At 37.3% G+C, this 20,156-nt stretch overlaps 1 protein-coding gene and 1 long non-coding RNA gene across 6 annotated transcripts; one reads left to right on the forward strand and one right to left on the reverse strand.

Moving 5' to 3' along the window:
- Positions 1 to 4,900: 4,900 nt before the first annotated feature.
- Positions 4,901 to 10,052, reverse strand: LOC112149173. The gene is made up of 3 exons (XR_002919757.2): positions 9,916 to 10,052; positions 5,031 to 5,147; positions 4,901 to 4,949 (listed from the first exon to the last, which is right to left on the reverse strand). It is a non-coding gene; the product is annotated as an uncharacterized LOC112149173 (long non-coding RNA).
- Positions 10,053 to 10,179: 127 nt separating this feature from the next.
- On the forward strand, positions 10,180 to 19,313 carry arfip2a (ADP-ribosylation factor interacting protein 2a). 5 transcript variants are annotated; one of them, XM_024276679.2, is made up of 11 exons: positions 10,180 to 10,502; positions 10,614 to 10,722; positions 11,387 to 11,495; positions 11,847 to 11,909; positions 12,433 to 12,519; positions 12,641 to 12,741; positions 14,341 to 14,352; positions 15,377 to 15,598; positions 15,672 to 15,829; positions 15,914 to 16,088; positions 18,123 to 19,313. In XM_024276679.2, exons 2-11 carry the CDS (start codon positions 10,624 to 10,626, stop codon positions 18,276 to 18,278), a joined length of 1,182 nt encoding a protein of 393 aa, XP_024132447.1. In that variant the 5' UTR covers positions 10,180 to 10,502; positions 10,614 to 10,623; the 3' UTR covers positions 18,279 to 19,313. The 5 variants fall into 5 exon arrangements, with proteins under 5 accessions (XP_024132447.1, XP_024132450.1, XP_024132448.1 ...); XM_024276680.2 differs by lacking the exon at positions 14,341 to 14,352 and having other exon boundaries at positions 10,185 to 10,502; XM_024276681.2 differs by lacking the exon at positions 11,847 to 11,909 and having other exon boundaries at positions 10,185 to 10,502.
- The last annotated feature ends 843 nt before the right edge of the window (positions 19,314 to 20,156 follow it).

The following is a 20,156-nucleotide window of genomic DNA, read 5'->3' on the forward strand; positions in this document are numbered from 1 at the left end:
CACCGAACAAACAAAGCCATCCAGCCGCTGCACACCTGATGTATGGTTGTGATTATATTCAGATCTGCACACATGCTAAGATTTACACATAATACTAGACTTCCTTCATGTTTAAAGAAGCAAGATGGGTGACATCGCTGCAGACATCATTGCAGACTTCTTCCAACCACTGTACGTTGACCAATCCCTGCCCTGGATGGCGCACAAGGGCATAGTGCACTGAGATTAGTGTGCCCCGCGGACAGGAGAGATGGAGCAGCAAGCACTCCAGTCCATGCCACCCCAGCCCAGCCCCCCGAGCCCTTTTTTGCCAAGTTGAAGCCGGTCGCAATGCACCTGACGGAACGTATAGGCAAGGCTGAGCAAGGAGTCCCACAAGTGGATCCCATCCAGCCTCTATCAGAAGGACCCATTAAGGCAATCCTGGTTGGTTTCTTTCCTCTGCTGTAATATGCCTAATTCAGCTGATCGTCTCGTCTGATCTGAGGTCAAACACACATTGAAATACCAAAAAACAAAAAAGCATTGGTGGTCCTTCCAGAAAGCACGGAAATAGTGCAAAGTCAAAGCTACTATTGACTTTGAATAGGCTTGGTTGGTGTCAACAATGCCATCATCACTACAAGATCAGCCTAAACGTTCACTACTCTGAGAGTAAACTCACTCAGAGTTTCCTAATTTGGATTTATTTGTGAAGAGTCAAATTCTTGTTTTTCCAGCTCTGTTTGTGCAAGTGTAGCACAGCAGTGAGCTGCCATCTTGCTCTGTCCAATAGGGCGTCCCACTTTGCACACGTAACTCGTAGCGCAGCGTCTCTGTCCTATATAAGTCATTGGTGGCAACAAGCTCTCCCATCTTTCTGTCTTTATTTCTTTGGGATGATAAAATCCAATTGTTTTTTTTTTCTTCTACGTTTTTGCCTTGGTCATCTTATTTTGTACATCTATATTAAAACAAAAATGCATTACTATTAATCTCATAATTCAATTTCAGATCATGTTTTTTGTGCACGGTTTTAGAAACAAGATTCATCCCTTCTTTTTTGTAAAAAAAGTAAAAAAAAAAATCTAAATTATTTATTCTTCATTTGCACAATTTATGCAAAGCCTTTTTTGCTGTGCCAGCATTTTGAAACTTAATTCTGGGCCTTTATCACCACTGATTTAGAATATTGTAGTGCAGAGAATGTTATAATGTACATGTGTTTTAACCAGCACTTTAAACCATGAGCACATTTACAGCATTTTAGCTTTGTTTAACTTAAATACTGTAAATTGTTGGATTTTTTTTTTCTTAAATCTCTTTTAAGGTCAGATCTAATCTACCTCCTTATTTTTTTTTTACCTTGTGCTTAAAAAAATGAACCCAGATCAACTGAGCAGCTGCTCATAAGTATCCCTCCTATAATTGTCAGCTCAGATGGGATTGTGCTTTTCTGTTATACAGCTTCAAATGAGCTCCCCTGGCACAATAAAGGCCCCAGAGGGAGTTTCATTGGCCTTTTACAAAGATTAACAACATTTCTTACACTGTTTTGGTCTTACTTTAAACTTTATTTTTTAGTTTTACTAAGTTCCTAAAGCTTAAGTCTTTATAGTGGGCTTTATTTTAGTTTTTATTCACATTTAAACTAAATATTGGCAATTGTAATGTTCTTGATAATTTATTAATTCAATAAATTAGAACATTTCAAAATCAGAAAACAAAGAATAGAGTTGTGGATAATGTGTAGATTATTGGCTCATTTGTTTTTTGTTTTTTATTCAAATCAAATAAAGCGGTAGTTTTTTGTCTTTTTTATTATTATTTTGAAAAATGAAAGAATGACTTATACAAGGATTGCGATCATAGGTTGTACCTGTAAAAAATGTACAAATTAAGATCTCTGATCTCTGAAACTCAACAAAAGTTCATTGTTTAATTCAAGGAAGATGGAGAACAAGTAGGTTTTAGTGGATTACTCAAGGATAGAAAGTCATGAGGGACTTACCCTCAGATTATTATGCAACTAGTTTACCACTGCGGACCCATTAAATATTAAGAATTAGTGCAGAGGATCCTTCATGCTGACTGCAGTGACCTATGGCAAAGTAAAACATGAGTTTACCTTTGGTATAATTTTTTTCTTAACTTTTTCTTTTTGCATCTTGGTTGCAAACTATGAAATATCAGTTTAGTCATTAATGTTCCTCGATGTTGCAGAGTCAGCAAACTGGGTGGAGTGCTAAAACTCATTTAGCAAATGAGTTGCTAATTAACAGAACATGCGACTTCAAAGAAAAATGAGCATGGTGCAGACTGGGAAAAAAGCTTCTCAAGGAGTTATTCTTGGAAAAAATGGTGGATCTGATCTATAGCAGATCTTAACTCGCAGCTAAGACAGCATGTCTACATAGTGGGAAAAAGCATGGCTCCTTAGAGCCCAAAATGCCACCTCTCAGTGACCAAAATGCAATTTTTTCATCAAATTCAGCAGGTGGCAGCAGAGGTTTCAAGAAAAGTTAAGATTCTAAGGTAAACAAGTTGATTTTTTGACATTAGTCAGTGGCCAGCTGGAAATATTTGCAGGTCATCTGGTGGCAGCCCGGTTGCAGGTGGGTGGCAGGAAGGCAGCAGCCAATAATCGACTGATAGTAGGTTCTTCAAGGTCTCCAAAATCGACTGATGATTGGTCAATTTCAGACTGCCACCCCTCTGTCCCTGTGCTGCCGGGCACTCAACGAGGACTGTTGAGTGCCCAGCGATGACCAGACGGCAATCTGGCGTTTCAGGCCAGAGTGGGTCCAAACGAGGAGAAGGCATCAATGCTACACAAAACTCATCATGGCGTTGATAGCACCACAGCGACTCAGAGACCTGTTTATTGACAAATTGCGATTGATACTGAGAAAAATGTGAAGAAGACAGAACGTTGAACTTTCTTGGGTAGCACATTGTGTAAAAATTTGTGAATTTGCACAAAATCTGAGATGTAAATGATCAAGGTTGCAGAATGACCCACATTTTATAAACCCCCGGGCTACGGGACGACTAACGGCCAGTAGCTCTTGATATGGACAGCCACCATTCGAAGACATTTACACATCGTTTAATCAGAGCTGCTAGCTGGTAACCCGGCCTCCACCACCTTGTGGCTCCCCAGCTGTTACCCAATTTCACAACACGCCAAAAATGTTTTTAAAAAATTGGGCTTGACAATTCTGACAATACCTCACTGGAGGTGGTTGTATTTGTTACCGTAGCATTAGCATGCACCCTTTTCTAGAATATTACATATTCTTCCTCTTCTTTAGAAATGCTCCTTAGATGGATAATTATAGGCAAATATGCATTAGCTCATTTATGCATCTTAAGACAAAATAAATGTTATAGCTGTTTTAACACATTTTTATGTACATTCACAACATTTTTTGGACCTTTGTCTAAAACAGAGCTCCAGTACTTTAGGTATTATTCCTACATACATAAGAGGTAAGCAGAACACACACACAGCAGCCAGAAACTGGATTAACAGATTTTTGGAAAAGAAAGGTGACACTCTAATCCTTACTTTTCTGCCAAGTATGCGCCTGCCAATATTTACACTAAATAATCTCGTTGTTATTTTAATTCTTTAATTACGCCCTGCAGATGTTTTGAAAGTAACTATGCTGATTTTATCAGCGCAACAATACGGATGATCTATTCACAGAAATCCTGACCCAAAATGGAAAGTGAAACTTTTGAGAGGAAAGAAAGAAAATAAATCAGTCCATGGAACAGGGGCGGATATATAGGGGGACAAGGGGGGCTGCTGCCCCTTCAATAAAAAGCTTTGCCCACCACTTACCCCCCTAATTTAGGAATCAGTTTTAGTATCAGTATTGGCAAAGCTTAAGAAATCATCAATACAAACTCTGTAAGCATTAGCCATAGCACCAAAACTCAAAGAACTGTTTTAATACTAATAACAACAGTACAACATATATAAAATGTTCCAACTCCGCCACTACCTTGGAACCTTTTCTTAAAGAATTTTCATGTTTTTTTTTTAAACGATTAAAAGCCAAGACACATATAGCCCTTAAATTTTACTAGATCTTAACTAAATACCTCTGGGGTGTGTTTAGAATAGCAAGCAGCCTCCTTTCTTGAGTGTTGAAACAGGTTTTGTCATTGAGTATGATTCCTTTTAGGACATATTTACGGAGATACAAATGCCAAATGAGGCCCAGATCAACTATAAACAGTCAAATCATCATTTTCTTTGGGGATTCCATAATTCTGTCTAACTCTCTGCCAGTATATCCTCTCTGTAAGTTTTTCTCCATGCATGAGAATTTGAATTCTATTACTTTGTAAGAAAAAAACCTAAGATATGCAAGTCCTTTTTCATAAAAGTGACAAAAGAGAGGGGCCCGAAAGAGTGTTTTCTATCCCTCTAATAGAGACACATCTGTGTTGCAGCTTGCTCAGCAATGAGTGATATCGTTACAGTAGTATGCGCACAGCTTTAAAGGCAGCACCACTTTCAGGGGACTCGTAGGTTCTGATCCCCCGTTGACAGAGCGGAGCGGATCTTGGCCAACACATGTCACTTGACTTCATTGTTGCATTATTGCATCTGTTTCTGTGATAGCTTCAACAGGTGCTGTTCCTCCAACTGTAAGCCAGAGAAACAGTGTCTCTGGTGAATACAAGCAAATATAAAAGCAGCTTTAATCAACTATGTGAAGTCACAGAAGTATTTTTAAAAAAAGAGCCACTTTAGCAACATAATTAGATAAATATGTGTAAAACTGAGAAAAACTTCAGAGAATGTGGTTTGAAGCTTAGCAGCAAGTTTTGATTATAGGCACGGTTTTGATCCTTCAGAGGGGAAAAAAATCACAAAGCTTGTGTAGAGTAGAACTCGTAGTGAGTGATGTCTTTATTCTGAATCCAGTGGTGACTGGCATGAAGACCCCTACCTACAAGGAATAACAGAAAACTTTTATTTAAAAAAAAAAGAACAAGTTCTCAGGAGCTGATGTAAAGGGAAAATAAATTACCTTTTGCATCTGCTTTGTGTCTTTTCTGAACAGTTTATAAACACATTCACAATGGATTTAAAATTGCTTCTTGGAATTTTTGATCAGAAGAATGGGGAAACATGGAAATGAATGGTCCTGTGAAATTAAAACAAACAACAAAAACAAACTTTTCCCTGTAACACTGGAAACCTCCTTTACAAGATTGCATGAGAATGTAAGTAAACAAAAACCAAACATTGCCTTTCGTGCATATCCTGACCACAGCTTCTGTGGTCCAACAAAACGTAGCTTTAAAAAAAAAAACATGATAGCTGCTACTTTAACACTTTACTGAAATGTCGACAATCCCTCGAGGGATTTACGATTCCTAAATTGCCCTCTCATTTTATTTGCGGCCTCTCACTGGTTGTCCCTCTGATTATCCAGGTGAATGTAATTGGAAACATCAGAGGAACAGCGAAGCCTGTATTTTCACCACGACCAAGGCTCTCACGCCATGTAGTCGGGATAGCTGTCGTCAGTGCCACCGTGGTAGCTTGTGAAAAACACAGATAGTCTGACTTGGAAATTGGAAGGAAAACATTGGCAGTTGTTTCAACGCACAACCTAGTGGCCCATATCGTTGTTTTTCTTTCAGCGTTTTAAAGGTATTACCTTCCTTAGGTACATTAGACTTGGCTTAGATAAATACAATAAAAAATTACTCCTGACAACTTTGTGTTTGTTTTTAAATTATCACTTTCAAAAAGAGCATGATGGCTGAAGTGTGGAACAGAGGGTCTTTGTCGGCCGTAGTTAATCTGAAAACACTTGTCAGTCAAAAGGGTTTCTTGTCACCTGAAACTATGTTTGCACCTGACCTGTCCAACGCTTCAAACAGACAAAAACATGATGCTTTTTCCATGCAGGAATACATTTGCTTTTACAGTAAGACTAATATTCTACAAGGCAAAAAACACAAATGCCTATTTTTCTTGATAATTTGTTGTCTTTCCTGACTTTCTTTAACATCCAGAACTATCAGAATGATTAATTAGTCTTTCTGTTGATTGAACCACAGATTGGGGACATTTTGATTGATTGTTTGCAATGGCATATTAGAGATACCCAAACAAAAATCACTTCCATATGCTCTTTGGTAAAAGCTGAGTGCTGTTTGTGACTCCATCAGTGTGGATGCAGTCGGCACTGCTTTGTGTTGTTTTTCTCAAGTTGGCTGTTTGATCCCAGACTTTTGCTTTACGCATTAAGAGCACCAAAAAAGTTCCCTCCCGACATCTGGAAGCATGTTTAATGATCATTACAGATCAAGATGAACTATTCTCTAAAATGTTTCGCTGTGGTTAAGAGCTGGCTCGCCTCTTATACATAAAGTGCTTTTGTGACAAGCAGTGAGGTCTCACAGGAGACCCCGACTGAGACCTTTAAAACTTCATTTGGTCTTGTTCTAGCTTTACGGGCTTTGACAAATTTACACTTTCCTGCATGCAAATTTTGTTTAGTGATGTCTATATCCTCAAGCATTCAAAGCACAAGTGTTGCTGTACAACTCAATCTTTGATATTGGTATCTACAAAAATGATTATCCTTGCTCAAATAAGAACTTACCATTAGATTGTCTCAAAATCTCTTGACAAACAAATGTGTTAGCCTCAACTGTCCTTATTGGTGGATACGGACTGTCTATGGGAGAAAAATGGCAAAACCTGTACGGGTAACCGCAGGAAATTTCAAGATCCTAGACCCCGTGGTGAAATAAATCGGAAATGTTCGTGCACACTTTTTTCAAACGGATATGCTGCAGGTATCAGCTTACACTTACACAGCATGTTAGAGCAAAGTAGGTAAGATGCAGGTGTTGCATATTAATTTTAATTATGTAGGGAGTCTGTTAGTGCTGTTCAAGTGAAAGGTTTGCTCCCTTTGTCTACAGCCTAACTGTTACAAAAGGAGAAAATGAGATGATCTGAGTTGAGTTTTTATGAACATCTTAAGGGCATCCTACAGACACTTTCATATCAGCAGTTGTGCACAGGGATTAAGTAGACAGTGCCCTCACTTTTACTAAAGACTGGAGTGCTGCGTAAAGGGCACCATCCCTCGAACGTCATGAGTACAGAGCATGGTGCCCTAAATATGGGAGCTTGGTACGCTATGTACGGGGGATGGTACCCTACAAACGGGGGATGGTGTCCTATGTACGTTGGATGGTGTCCTACTTATAGGGGTGGTGTCCTAAAAATGGGAGATGGTATCCTATGTACGGGGTATGGTGTCCTACGTACCAGGGATGGTATTCAATATACAGGAGATGGTACCCTGCCTACGGAGGATGGTGTCCTACATAGCAGGAATGGTGCACTACGTACGAGGGATGGCACCCTACATACGGGAGATAGTACCCTACAAACGGGGGATGGTGTTATAAATATAGGAGATAGTGTCCTACAAATGGTGGATGGTGCCTCTACGAATGGGGGATGGTACCCTATGTAAGTGATGGTACACTACAAATGAGTGATGGTGTCCTACATACGGGGATTGGTCCCCTTTGAACAGAGTATGGTACCCTATACGTACGGGGAATGGTGCCCTGCCTACAAATGGGAGATGGTGCCATACGAACGGAGTATGGTACCCTACGTACGGGGAATGGTGCCTTAACTACAAAATGGGGGATGGTACCCTATGTAAGGGATGGTACCTTACAAACGAGGGATGTGTCCTACCTACGGGGAATGGTGCACTACGAACGGAGTATGGTACCCTACGAATGGGGGATGGTACCCTATGTAAGTGATGGTACACTACAAATGAGTGATGGTGTCCTACATACGGGGATTGGTCACCTTTGAACAGAGTATGGTACCCTATACGTACGGGGAATGGTGCCCTGCCTACAAACGGGAGATGGTGCCATACGAACGGAGTATGGTACCCTACGTACGGGGAATGGTGCCCTAACTACAAAATGGGGGATGGTACCCTATGTAAGGGAAGGTACCCTACAAGCGAGGGATGTGTCCTATGTACGGGGAATGGTGCCCTACGAACGGAGTATGGTACCCTACGTACGGGGGATGGTACCCTACGTAAGGGGGATGGTGTTCTATACGCACTGATAATGAATGACAGCATCCCATATATGTCATAGTATGGGGGAGGCTCACTGTAACTTACATTATTCAAATACTTCATAAAACACTTACCACACGCACAACAATGGTACGTTCCATTGTCATTACATCCTTTAAGTTGGTTACATGAGTCTCAAGGGAACTGTAAGACACACCTGCACTCCCCTTAAGATGCAGCTGCTCCTCTCTACAACCCTCTATGGGCCTAGACAGTACAAAAAAACTGTATGGGTCAACTCCCATAGAGTGCATGTAACTAAGGCAGAATATACTCAGTTGTTTGACACAAGAGAAATTTGTTGTTCAACTTAAGATCAAACTATTTCAGCTTTGTAAACACTGCTAGTATAATTACATAAGAACAAGATCAGTTCCCTGTAGAATGTTAGCTTAAAATAAAATAAAATGTTTATGGAGGAGCTGTTTTTTTAGTTCAGACAGGTGCTGCGAACGTAAACTGCACAGCAAAGTTTTCCCCAGAGGCAACACGTCAAAAACAGAGTTCCTACCAGTTATATCTAAGACTTTGCCTAAGCCATTGTAACACTGAATTCCTTTTTCCACTGTTAAATTACTGATTTGTAAGATATGCTTTTAAATAATGGTCTTGCTAAGACCCCATTTCAGTTAACAGTCTGGCAGATGGCTGAGAATTGAAAGCCGATGAAGAGGCACTGAATTGCTCATGACTAAAGGTGACTTGATAAATGTTAAAGTGCTTAGAAAACGGTTGAAATCATAGCTGCTTCCTCACCTGCTTAGTAGATAATTTCAAATGTTTCTACTGATCAGCTTTTTTGGTTATTACTAAATATGACATTTCCCTAACATTCCAGTTATACATGAAGCTATGTTATGTTATTTTAAAATCACACACAGATCATCTTTTTGATCTATTTTAGAAGCCTTTCTAGTACTCTTTAAATTAGGATTTTGACGCATTTAGACAAAATTAATAAACCTGTGTCGTTTTCTAGCACATAGTTTCTGCAGAGTGGCAGAAGTTCATTAGGAATTTACCTGAGTTGTGCTGAGTAAGCCTACCTCACTTCCCATCATCCATTTATTTACAGTCTCTCAAAGTATCCTATAGCCCCAAACCAAACCTTAGTGGTACAACAAAAATGGTGAGCAATATTGGACCTATCCAGTCCTACAGTTTTGAGTCAGATGACAGCTCGGACATGAAAAATGAAGACATATGAATCGAATTGTGCACAAGTGGATGCATAAGAATGGAGCCTTCGTCACACCTACAAACTTTTCCTCATTACATTTTTTTGTCTGCTCCTGATTTTACATCAACTTAAAAATATTATCATAAATACTATTTTAAACTTTTTTTGTCAAAAAATACCCCAAGAGCACGTTAAAAACTCACAAAGACCATTTTTGCCAGTGTGGCTCTTTAAAGAACCAAATACTTTCTTTTAAGCCACACGGCACACAATGATACCCCATAACTGAATAATTATACTTGTAGCATGAGTAGAATGAGTCAAAACATACTCTTAATGACTGGACTTGGTTTGTTTATTGCATGAGTCATAATAATAAATCTCACAATCACCAACAAAAGAAAAAAATAGCAAAATTCAGGATGTGAACTATTTACTAACAGAAGTGTATTAAAACAAATGTCCATTTGTGTCTAAGGTTTCATTTGCTACAACCACATTTTCAGGGTAAAATAAGATGTTCAATAAAACATGAATGGAAAAACGTCATGAAGACAAAATGTCTTTCTGTTATGTAGAGCTACTGACCTCTTCAGGCTGTTGGTAGCAGTTCACCCACAGAGACTGCAGCCTCAGGATAATACTACGTCAGCACAAACGTGGAAGATGGTGCTGGAAGAACCGGAAGCGTCCCGATGAAGCAGAGTTAAAGGGTTTAACCTTCAAAATAAAATCATACGTTTTACGTTATTGATCTTATCCAGACTTGTGCTGAAAAGCGAACAATTACTATCATAAATGACAAAATATTTGAGGTTCTGTTTGGTTTAAAAGTAAATGTAGTGGGTGTAAAGTAAAAATTGAATTAATTGAACTCTTATTTTGAAGTGAGACGTTGGCTAGATGCAGGGATTTAGTCTGACGGGTAACGATGTGATGAATTTGGGGTTAAACAATCATGCATGCGGCATGGAATAATTTAACAGAGATGGATTATTGCAGTTAATTTTGTTTTACCTGCAGTTGGTTCTGTATCCATTTACGACCTTTATGTTTGTTTTACGTCTGGTCATTGACACAACAGTCAAGATTGAAAAGCTAGCTTGGTCGGTAGCAACAACAACCAGCCACATCAGCACCGCTGCCGTTAGTCCGCCACGTTAGCATCCGTGCGGGTAACCACTATTTTTACTTTTACTCCTGTTTGGTTTCAAATGCTTCATGATTTAGAATTTGACATCGAGCTAACATTTAACATTTTTTGTGTGTCGTCGCTAATTTTGCAGAAATTGAATAATGGCAGACAGTATTATGAGCAAGGCTGCTACCATGGAGATCCCAATTAATAGCAATGGAGACACCGGGACTCTACCTGAGGATGACAGCCTGGAGCAGGTAAGACATTTCGCACCTAAAGTGTCTAAAATACATATATTTTACTCACCTCTGTATTTTTTTTTCTTAAAATATGAAAAAAAAAAAAAAAAAAAAAACTACGGAAGCCAGAATGCACCTAACCGAGAAAAGGCCTACAAGTATGGACACAAACACTATTTCAAATGGTGTTTAAAAATGAAAATATGGTGTAATTAAAATATATTAGGAATTTTTCCATGAGAAAATAATTTATTGCAACATTTTTAACTGATAAGAAAAAATATTTATTTAATAATGTATTTAATAATGGAATAAAACAAATATATACCTACATATGTATGCTTAAAAACAATTGTAGGTCCTTGTAGTTGTAAACAACATATTCTAAGCTAACTTTATTATTTTGGTTTCAAAAAAATTGACTAAATAAATAATGACATTGTCTGTCCTATAGCTGTTATTTCAATTATTCATGTATTCTTGAGTCTTTACAATTGCAAGCCCTTTCAAAATAAAACAATAATTGCTATTGTTAGTTAAAATTCATAGTCACAGATTTTCAGATTTATTCATTTACTTCTAACAGTTTGGTTTACTTGAAGCTTAATTAGAAAAATACGTTTACTTTGATTTTATATGGTAATAATTTTTATTTATTTTTTTAATTTTGCTAACCCAACAGGATCTGCAGCAGGTGATGGTGTCTGGACCCAACCTGAATGAAACTAGCATCGTATCCGGTGGCTATGGAGGACCTGCAGGGGGCATCATCCCCACTAGCACTATCAAAGGTATTCCAACCAACCAGACTGCAATCTTCTACTTCTTTTTATCATTTTAATATTCTAAAGTAAATATTGACTTTTCTCTGTAAGAATTTAGCAAGTTTAAATGTGTCTATTGGTTTTAATCACATTCATTTCTTTTCATTTTCCAATATCAACATTTTTCCTCACTTTATTGCTGTGAGCCGTTCCAGACTTTTCCAAATACCACTACAATTTAATGAATTTCCCCCCAGGGGATTAATAAAGTATATTGATTGATTGATTGATTGATTGATAATGCAAGTTTTAGAAATAATGTGTAACTGCAACATTATCCTTCAGATTAGTTTATGTTGCAAACATCATATTCCTTAGGGCCAGCAATTCACTACAATCCTGAATATCTGGACAGAAGACGAGCTCCTGCGCCAGGACCAGGTTGCTTTGTCTGCCGCTGAACATTTTTTCTTCTTCCTTCTTTGTCTCCCTTTATGCATTTGAGAGCTTTTTGGCCTTCCTCTGAGTAGTTCTGAGATTGCCTGGCTGTTGGAGTTGTATGCAGCCTTTTTTTCATACCAACTCGGCTCATATCTGCAGCATAAAGAAATGTTTTGGCTGCTTTTAAACTGAAGAATGCTCTAACTTTTGAGTGTTTTCGTTTGTCTATAAACACTTTTTCCCCCTATTGGAGCTAGCTGTGAAATGTGCTTGAATCGTCTACCTGATGCAATCTTTTCATCATATGATATTCACTTTCATTCATTTTTTAAAATATTTTTTAACTGCATGGTAAAACTGCATCTGGATCGTCAAAACTTGTTTTTTGCATATTTACTTCACCGAATTTGACTCTTTGATTTAATTTATAAAGTTACACATCTTAGCACCATGTTTTATATTCACCTCATCCTGTCTTGTATTCCCTCCTCTCTCCTCATCATCACCATCGTGCTCATTTCAGACATTCGCATGAAATCCAGGGGTGTTAACTTACCTCACAGTCACTCCTCAGCCAGTCGCCTTGCCCACCACTCAGACCAGCATCCAGGTATCCACCAAGCTCATCGCCATGTTCACTCTATCCTCTGTTAATGTCACAATCCATGCAATAGACTGTCACCTTCAAACTATACGTACAGTATTGTTTCATTTTGTTCATTTATTTTTAGGGTCTTCTAATCATAACACCAGTCCAACTGAGGAGGTTTCCCGAGGTGTGGCGGTGGAAAAGTTGGATAGTGTAAAGAAATGGGGAATTAACACATATAAGGTCAGTTATTAACAGGAAATTTGTAGTAAAGAAAATGACAATAAAAATGTTTATACTGGGGGTGTAACGGATCACGGAATCAGGGGACGGCAGTATGGCAAGCAAAAGATATTAATCGCCAGGAAAAGTGGGCAGAGTAGTGCCTCACCTGCACATGTTCTACAGTTAATCACCTTGCTCGCAGATTATTTAAATCAATTATCCGTTCACACCGAATGCAATTTGCGTCATATTCATGCACACTGTTTTCTGTTTAACAAACGTTAAAGTTGCTGCTTGACGGTTGTCCAAAAGTGTGTTAGCCTGGAGCTCCCGCCGCGTGAGGGAGGAGCTACGGTCAAAAACTGTTCTCGAGCTCATCATGGAGGACGCGGATCATGAGAGATCAGGTGTCCCGCACTGAAGAAAGCCGCTTCTCCTTCTATAACTGGGAGATGTGGTCAATGGACGGCAGTATGGCAAGCAAAATGTGTCATAAATCGCCAGCAAAAGCAGGCAGGGCTGTGCCTCACCTGCACAGGTTCTACTCATAATGATTATTTGTAGTATTTAAGAGTTTCCACAGTTGGTTTGAATAAAATAATATCAAAAAAAATAATTTTAAGTTAAATTTAAACTGTTTTATTTAAGATTTAATTTGGACACTACATGTGTGTCTGTGGGTGGGAGGAGAGAAAATTTGCATTCCAAGGGGTCGTCGAGATAGATTTGGTATTTTAAAAACTGTTTTTCAAGTATTTTTTTTTTTCCTAATTTTTTTTTTTAGATTTGGTCCCAAGACGTGAATGTAATCAGAAACTACGTTTCAGCGTTTTGTTTGTGTTCAAATATGTTTTGTTTTTATAAATAAGCCTCAATGAGCAAATGTTTTAATGTAATATGTTTGTATATTCATGCTTTGAAGTACTTTATATATGTTTTTATCAAATATATGTTTTGAAGCTTTTCAAAAAACTAATTTTAGGCTTTTATCATGTTTTTTTTCCTTTTTTTATTGATCCAAAAAATTATCTGAACTGTGACCCTAAAACCATGACACGGTCATGTCTTGTGATCCGTTCCACCCCTAGTTTATATATGGAGAAAAATAAGTATCAACACGGTTTATGTGTGCGTAATTCTGTGAGGACATGTGTAATTATTTTCAAGCTGTTGTAATTTAAATTTGCACATGTGTAAATTGTATTTTTTCAATTTTCAAAATTTTTTAGCTATGCAGATAATGTATTTTATGAGTAACAAATGAAGAATTACGCTCGCACAAATCCACAGTGATACTTATTGCTCTCCATATTTATACTCTTAAATATTCACTCCAATCATCTTTTGATATGTTGTAAAAGTATTCCCAGTGTTTTTTTTTTATTATTATGATTATGCTAATTTTATGCTAAATTAAAATGTTCGGAGGTTCTTCTTGCAGTGAAGAAAGAAAAACTTAAAAATAAGATGACCGAGCCTTAAAGAAAAACATAACAAAACAAATAAATTTGAAACAAAAGCATTATTACGGAAGGAAAAAAAAAACCTTACAGTTCTGACATGTGACATCACTTCCTGTTTCCTATATGTATGATGATGTGTACAATGCTCTGGTAGGAAACCTGGATGGTAAGTAACATTCTATTAAAACTAAGTGTGCACCCTTAGTGTTAAACAAAATGATGCTGTGGTGAATCTGAGTGATTTGTGTGCCTGGATGTGTGCATGTGTCTGCTGCAAACTATTTAAACTGATGGACTGGGAGATGACAGCAGAGAAAAAAAAAAAAAAAAAACTAATAATTGAAGTGTTCAGGCGCTGTTCTGCAACCTGTGACGCTGCTTTGTCACATACAAAAAAAACCCAAACTGTCATTTTCTTGGACATAGTTTCTGCAGAGCGGCACTAGTTCATTAGCAACTTTCTTTGGAGTTTTTGATAGGACTGTTTGTGCAAAGTAAGCCCACCCCACTTCCTGTCAACCATCTGCTTAGAAGCTTTTCTGCTAGCTTACAGCCCCTCACACCCCCAACCTAACATTAGCGACGCAACAAAAATGATGATCAATATCAGAGCCAGATACCAGCTCAGATGAAGACAAACATGGATCTATTTCTCTTCAGGCGGATGTGTCAGCCGCTCACCAGCTGTAGTACTTACGCCACACCTACAAGCTTTTTCCAAAGACATTTATTTTTTCTATTCCTAAATCACAACAACTTGCATAAATACTCAGAAATGCAATTTTGTATAAATTTTATATATGCCCTCTATAGCCCAAAAATGCTACAAGAACATGTAAAAAAAACCAAAAACACAGTTTTCATTGGAGTAGATTTTAGTCATAAAATTTTGGCTGAGTTTTTTTTACTATGTTGTAGCAAAATTTGCTGAAGAAAGTATAATTTTCAAAGATAAACGGCTTAATCATGAATGACAAAAAAGGGGAGACGTTTTTTTTTTAGTCATCATACCAGCAGGAATTTCTCTGTCAGTATCCATTTTAATCTACATTATCTCTTAAAATAAAGAAGAAAAATACACATTTTTACCAGCATTTCCATATATATTCCAACAAAACAAAATGATGGTTAAAAGATGCTGATACTGCTTGCTGGTTGTAACACTTCTCCCTATTTACCTATATTTTCAGTGCACAAAGCAGATGTTCTCTGAGAAGTTTGGCCGCGGCTCTCGGACGGTTGACATGGAACTGGAAGCTCAGATAGAGCTGCTGAAAGACACCAAGAGCAAGTACGAGAACATCCTGAGACTGGCCACGGCGCTCATCAGCCATTTCCAGAGCATGGTCCAAACGCAGCAGGCCCTGGGGGACACCTTCACCGACCTGAGCCAGAAGTCTCCGGAGCTGCAGGTTCGGTACAGCTAATCTCTCCTCGTGACGTGGCGTGAAGGCGGGAAGTTACATATGTGATCTTTTCCTTCAGGATGAGTTTGGGTATAATGCAGAAACGCAAAAGCTGCTGTGTAAAAACGGCGAGTCTCTGCTTGGTGCCATCAACTTCTTCGTCTCCAGTGTGAACACGCTGGTCAATAAAACCATGGAGGATACTCTGATGACCATTAAGCATTATGAAAATGCGAGGTAAGCGCTCTGAGATTGTTTTTAGAGTCAAAGAAGACTGAGATCCTTTAGATTAATTAGATTGTGTGTCTGTTGTCACTGCAGGCTGGAGTTTGATGCGTATCGCTCCGATCTGGAGGAGCTGAGCATGGGCCCAAGAGACGCCGCTTCTATGGTTCGCATTGAGATGGCTCAGCACGACTACCAGATCCACAGAGATAAATATGAAAGGCTGCGTAGTGATGTCACCATTAAGCTGAAATTCCTGGAGGAAAACAAGGTTTGTCTCTCACTCGTTTCCCTTTCTATTGAGGTGTTTCTTAAAATTATTTAATGCTGATTTCTTTTGTGAAATATTCATTTCAGTTAATACTGGTTATTAAAGTTAAAGCTTCCACTCGTAAAACTCCTTTTATGAATCATTTTAACCCTTACAGATCAAGTTACAGCGCTGAAATGGTTTTTGTGCCGTGCAAATCGTGTCATCTCATTGCAGCGATGACCTCATGACGCTACAGTTTAAGGTGGTTACACATGTGCAAACAGGCACAGATGTGGGCTCATTCACACCCAGGTATTCCAGTTTCTGGGTGTGTTCTGAGCCTGTGACGCTGGAAGTTTTTTAACCAGTGTGATTTCTTTAACTCGTTGGAACCTGAACCTAAAATTCTGTTTTTGTCTAATTTTAAATTAGTGTCTGTATTTTCTGCTTAGCTGGTATCATTTTAATCAACACAACCTCACCCACTAACTTTATTTAGTCATTTTTACATGTTTCAGTCAAAGACTAGACATAAAATCAAACAAAAATTGAGAATTTGTTCTTTTTTTGCAGCTTTTTCTTTATTTTTTTTTCATAAATGTTTCTTGTTTTGTCAAAAAGTAAAAAAATAGGTTTCCTTGTTATTGGATTTCTACTAACAGACAGCTTTCCTTATTTATTACTGGACTTAAATACTAAAAGTAACTCCTGAAGCCAAAATCCACAAATTAGGACTACATATGTAAAACTTATTACACATAATTTATACACTTTTCTCAGACTTAAAAAAAAAAAAAACCTTAGATCTGTGATATTGTTCAGGGGCCGGGCCAAATGTGGAGGCGAGCTGGACCGTATTTTGGGGACCCCTGTTTGAAACCACTTTTGTTGTCTTTTTTCTTTCTTAGGTCTAAGATATTCAAGTTCTCACAAGTAGTAATTTTTAGGGATGTCCACATTTGATCATGTAGTTTTAGATTTAAATGGAATCGGATGTTTAATTTTGATCACTTGTATTATTGTAATTTTGATCAGCGCTGTGGTTTTCAAGCCTATTATTACAGAAAAATACTCGACTATAAGTCTTCATATCATAAACTGATCACAACATTGTATTTCTGTAAAGCACAGAAGAACTACAGCACTACTTAGAGCAGGAAGTGCACAAAAACCTGTAAAGTTAGCAAAATATTTACAGATTCTGAATGAATCTCAATAACTCGTCTAATAAACATTTAAAACTGACACTCTTTTGTTTTGTCTTAACTTAATTAACAACCTACAAAGACATTTGAGAGGAAAATGATCACTTTTGTATTTCTTTTTAATGAGAATAGCTGTCTTTGTGCTGCCAACAGAGATATAACAGACGGTTACTAAGGGAGCGTCTACAAAGTGAAAAAAAAGTCTTAAAAAAAACAAACCAGTAATGTCTCAAAAGCAACTCAAACTAATAACTGCTTACATTGATATGAGCTAATCACTCAGTATCATATTCATGCTACAACAGCAATTTTAAAAGAAAGTCGTTGCTGTTTTTAAGAATTTTAGTGAAGATATAAATCACTTATGAATAAAAATGTTTAACAGTTCTCCAGAAAATAAAGCTACAATCAACAAACTTTCTCTTTTCCTTTATAGTTAGCTATTTTTCTAGTTGATAGTTGCACTATTTTTGCTTGATTGATCGAGCTACTTCACAGAAGTGCTCTGTTTGAGTGTTAAAAGATCAAATAAAATTTAATAAAATTAAAATTGGGTAAAACCTGGGTCTGTTTATGTCATGTATTCATTTTTAAAAAATGTTGCAAAAGTATCAGATAAGTATTCTATATCAGTATCAAAATGAAATGACTTTGAATCAGGATGGGGACAAAAAAATTCTGATTGGGACTTCCCCACTATTTATTTATTTATTTATTTTAAACACATTTAAGTTGCTCTTGAATATAAGTCTCACCCCCAAGCTATGCATAAAATTGTGACTTATATTCTGGAAAATACAATATTGTTAATTTCAACTAACACGTTTCCCTGTGTCGTGTCTTGCAGGTAAAGGTGATGCACAAGCAGCTGCTTCTCTTCCACAATGCAACCTCTGCATACTTTGCTGGCAACCAGCAGCAGTTGGAACAAACTCTAATACAGTTTAATGTCAAGCTAAAGCCTCCAGGTTCAGACAAGCCGTCCTGGTTGGAGGAGCAGTGATGAGCACGAAGGCTTGAGCTGATTGACAGATACAGTTACACTCTCATAAGTGGAAAATGTGACTTTGTGGTTAGATGGACAAGAAAAGGAATACTTAAAGAGGGTATTGTAGTAGTAGCAGAGACATTTTTTTGTAAGGTTTTTCAGTATCATTTATGAGATGAAAAAAAGAGGACTTTCCTTGTCTTATTTTCTTATTTTTTATGGTTATGACAATCATTTCCATGTGTATCATTTATTTATGCACATACTCGTGGCGTAGTGTGGGAATTTGCCCTCAGCAGTTTTGCACATGCATTATTATTTACAGTTTTTACACTTAAATAAACACTTAAATAGTTCAGTGCATAGCAGATTGGAATATTTCAATCAATTGGAATATAAAAGTACCTCTGTTGATAGTGTAACAATATATTGTCTCAAATTGTATTTATTTTCAGAACTTTTTACAGAGTTTAAAGAGAAAAAAACCCCTCAGGATAAGGCATCATTCTTCAGATTAACTATGTTTCGCTGGTACTTATTGACATGCCTAACTGAGCACATATTAGACAAATATATAGGGAGTTTTTTTGTTTGTTTTTTCAAGCAAAAGTCACTATCACAATTACTTTGTTTTGATGCTGTCAGTCATGTTCTAGTTTTCTTTCTGACCACATGTTGATTTGAAACCATCATCAGTCCACATGACAAAGGCTTTGATACTAGTCACAGCTGGTACTGAAATGATCCTTATCCACGACTGTGTCACACAGAAGGTACTAGTATGCAACAAAACCAGACTTTCAGACTCATTCTTGAAGTCTCAAATTCTGAAACAAAAAAAAAAAATGACTGAATACATACACCAAATGCACTTTAGGTTGCAATGTATTTTCAATATCCTTTACAAGACAGAATGTATCCGTACATTTGTCATGGTGTGTTAATCCCTTGTTTGTATAATGTGTTAAAGAGATTTCTTTAAAGTTCTTGTCTGCTTATTGTGTTTCTCTTGTTCTGTATTTCCAATAAAGTGCTGTGTGCTATGTTCCACTTTGTTGTAACCGTTTTTTTAAGGTTTGAAAACCACAACTTGCACAATTCAGGATAAATGTTAGATTTGAACTACAGAGATGCAATCAGACACACCTTACGAGTTTGATTTGATGTTATTTTCAGAGTTGTTTATAAACTGAAACAGGTGAAAACTAACCAAAGTAAAAACTGGTGTGCACCAGGTAGTATCTAGTGAACATCATAGTATCTGGTAAGCATCACAGCATCTGGTGTGCACCAGTTAATGTCCTGTGAGTGCCATGTAGTATCTGTTGAGCATCATAGTACATGGTGAGCACAAGGTAGTATCTGGTGCGCACCGGATACTATCTTGTTAGGACTATAGTATCTGGTGAGCTTGAGGTTGTAACTGGTAAACTTCGTAGGATCTGGTAAGTACCAGGTGGTATCTGGTGAGCACGAGAATCTATTATATTGTTTTTTCTTACTTAGATGTGCCTTCATTAATAAATTAAATAAAATGAATAAATGTAAAGAATAATTTAAAAAAAAACCTAAAATGTACCTATATACATGGAAGGATTTTGTTCAAAATTTTTTTAAAAAGTAGGAAAAAAACCACAGTCATAAATATTTTTTTCCTTCCTCCTATAGCATCTAAACTTCATTTGATACACTTTTTCTTCCCATTAAAAAGCATTTTATTTTAAAACTTACATTGTAAGGACTCATTTTATAAGAAAAGAGAGATAGAGCTTCAATTTATCCCACAACGGGGACATGGATTTGTTACTATTCAGCTCAAATTCTTGATAAAAAAAAGAACAAATAAATAATAATAACACCTATATATATATATATATATATATATAATATACA

The sequence above is a fragment of the Oryzias melastigma genome, linkage group LG13, assembly GCF_002922805.2.
Source record: "Oryzias melastigma strain HK-1 linkage group LG13, ASM292280v2, whole genome shotgun sequence".
Classification (NCBI taxonomy): Eukaryota; Metazoa; Chordata; class Actinopteri; order Beloniformes; family Adrianichthyidae; genus Oryzias; species Oryzias melastigma.

Bases quoted from the DNA above. Each gene is read 5' to 3' on its own strand.
- arfip2a (XM_024276679.2), top strand. From the start codon at position 10,624: ATGGCAGACAGTATTATGAGCAAGGCTGCTACCATGGAGATCCCAATT. The intron at 15,599-15,671 runs GTTCGGTACAGC...CTTTTCCTTCAG, and splicing joins AGAAGTCTCCGGAGCTGCAG to GATGAGTTTGGGTATAATGC. The intron at 16,089-18,122 runs GTTTGTCTCTCA...CGTGTCTTGCAG, and splicing joins AATTCCTGGAGGAAAACAAG to GTAAAGGTGATGCACAAGCA.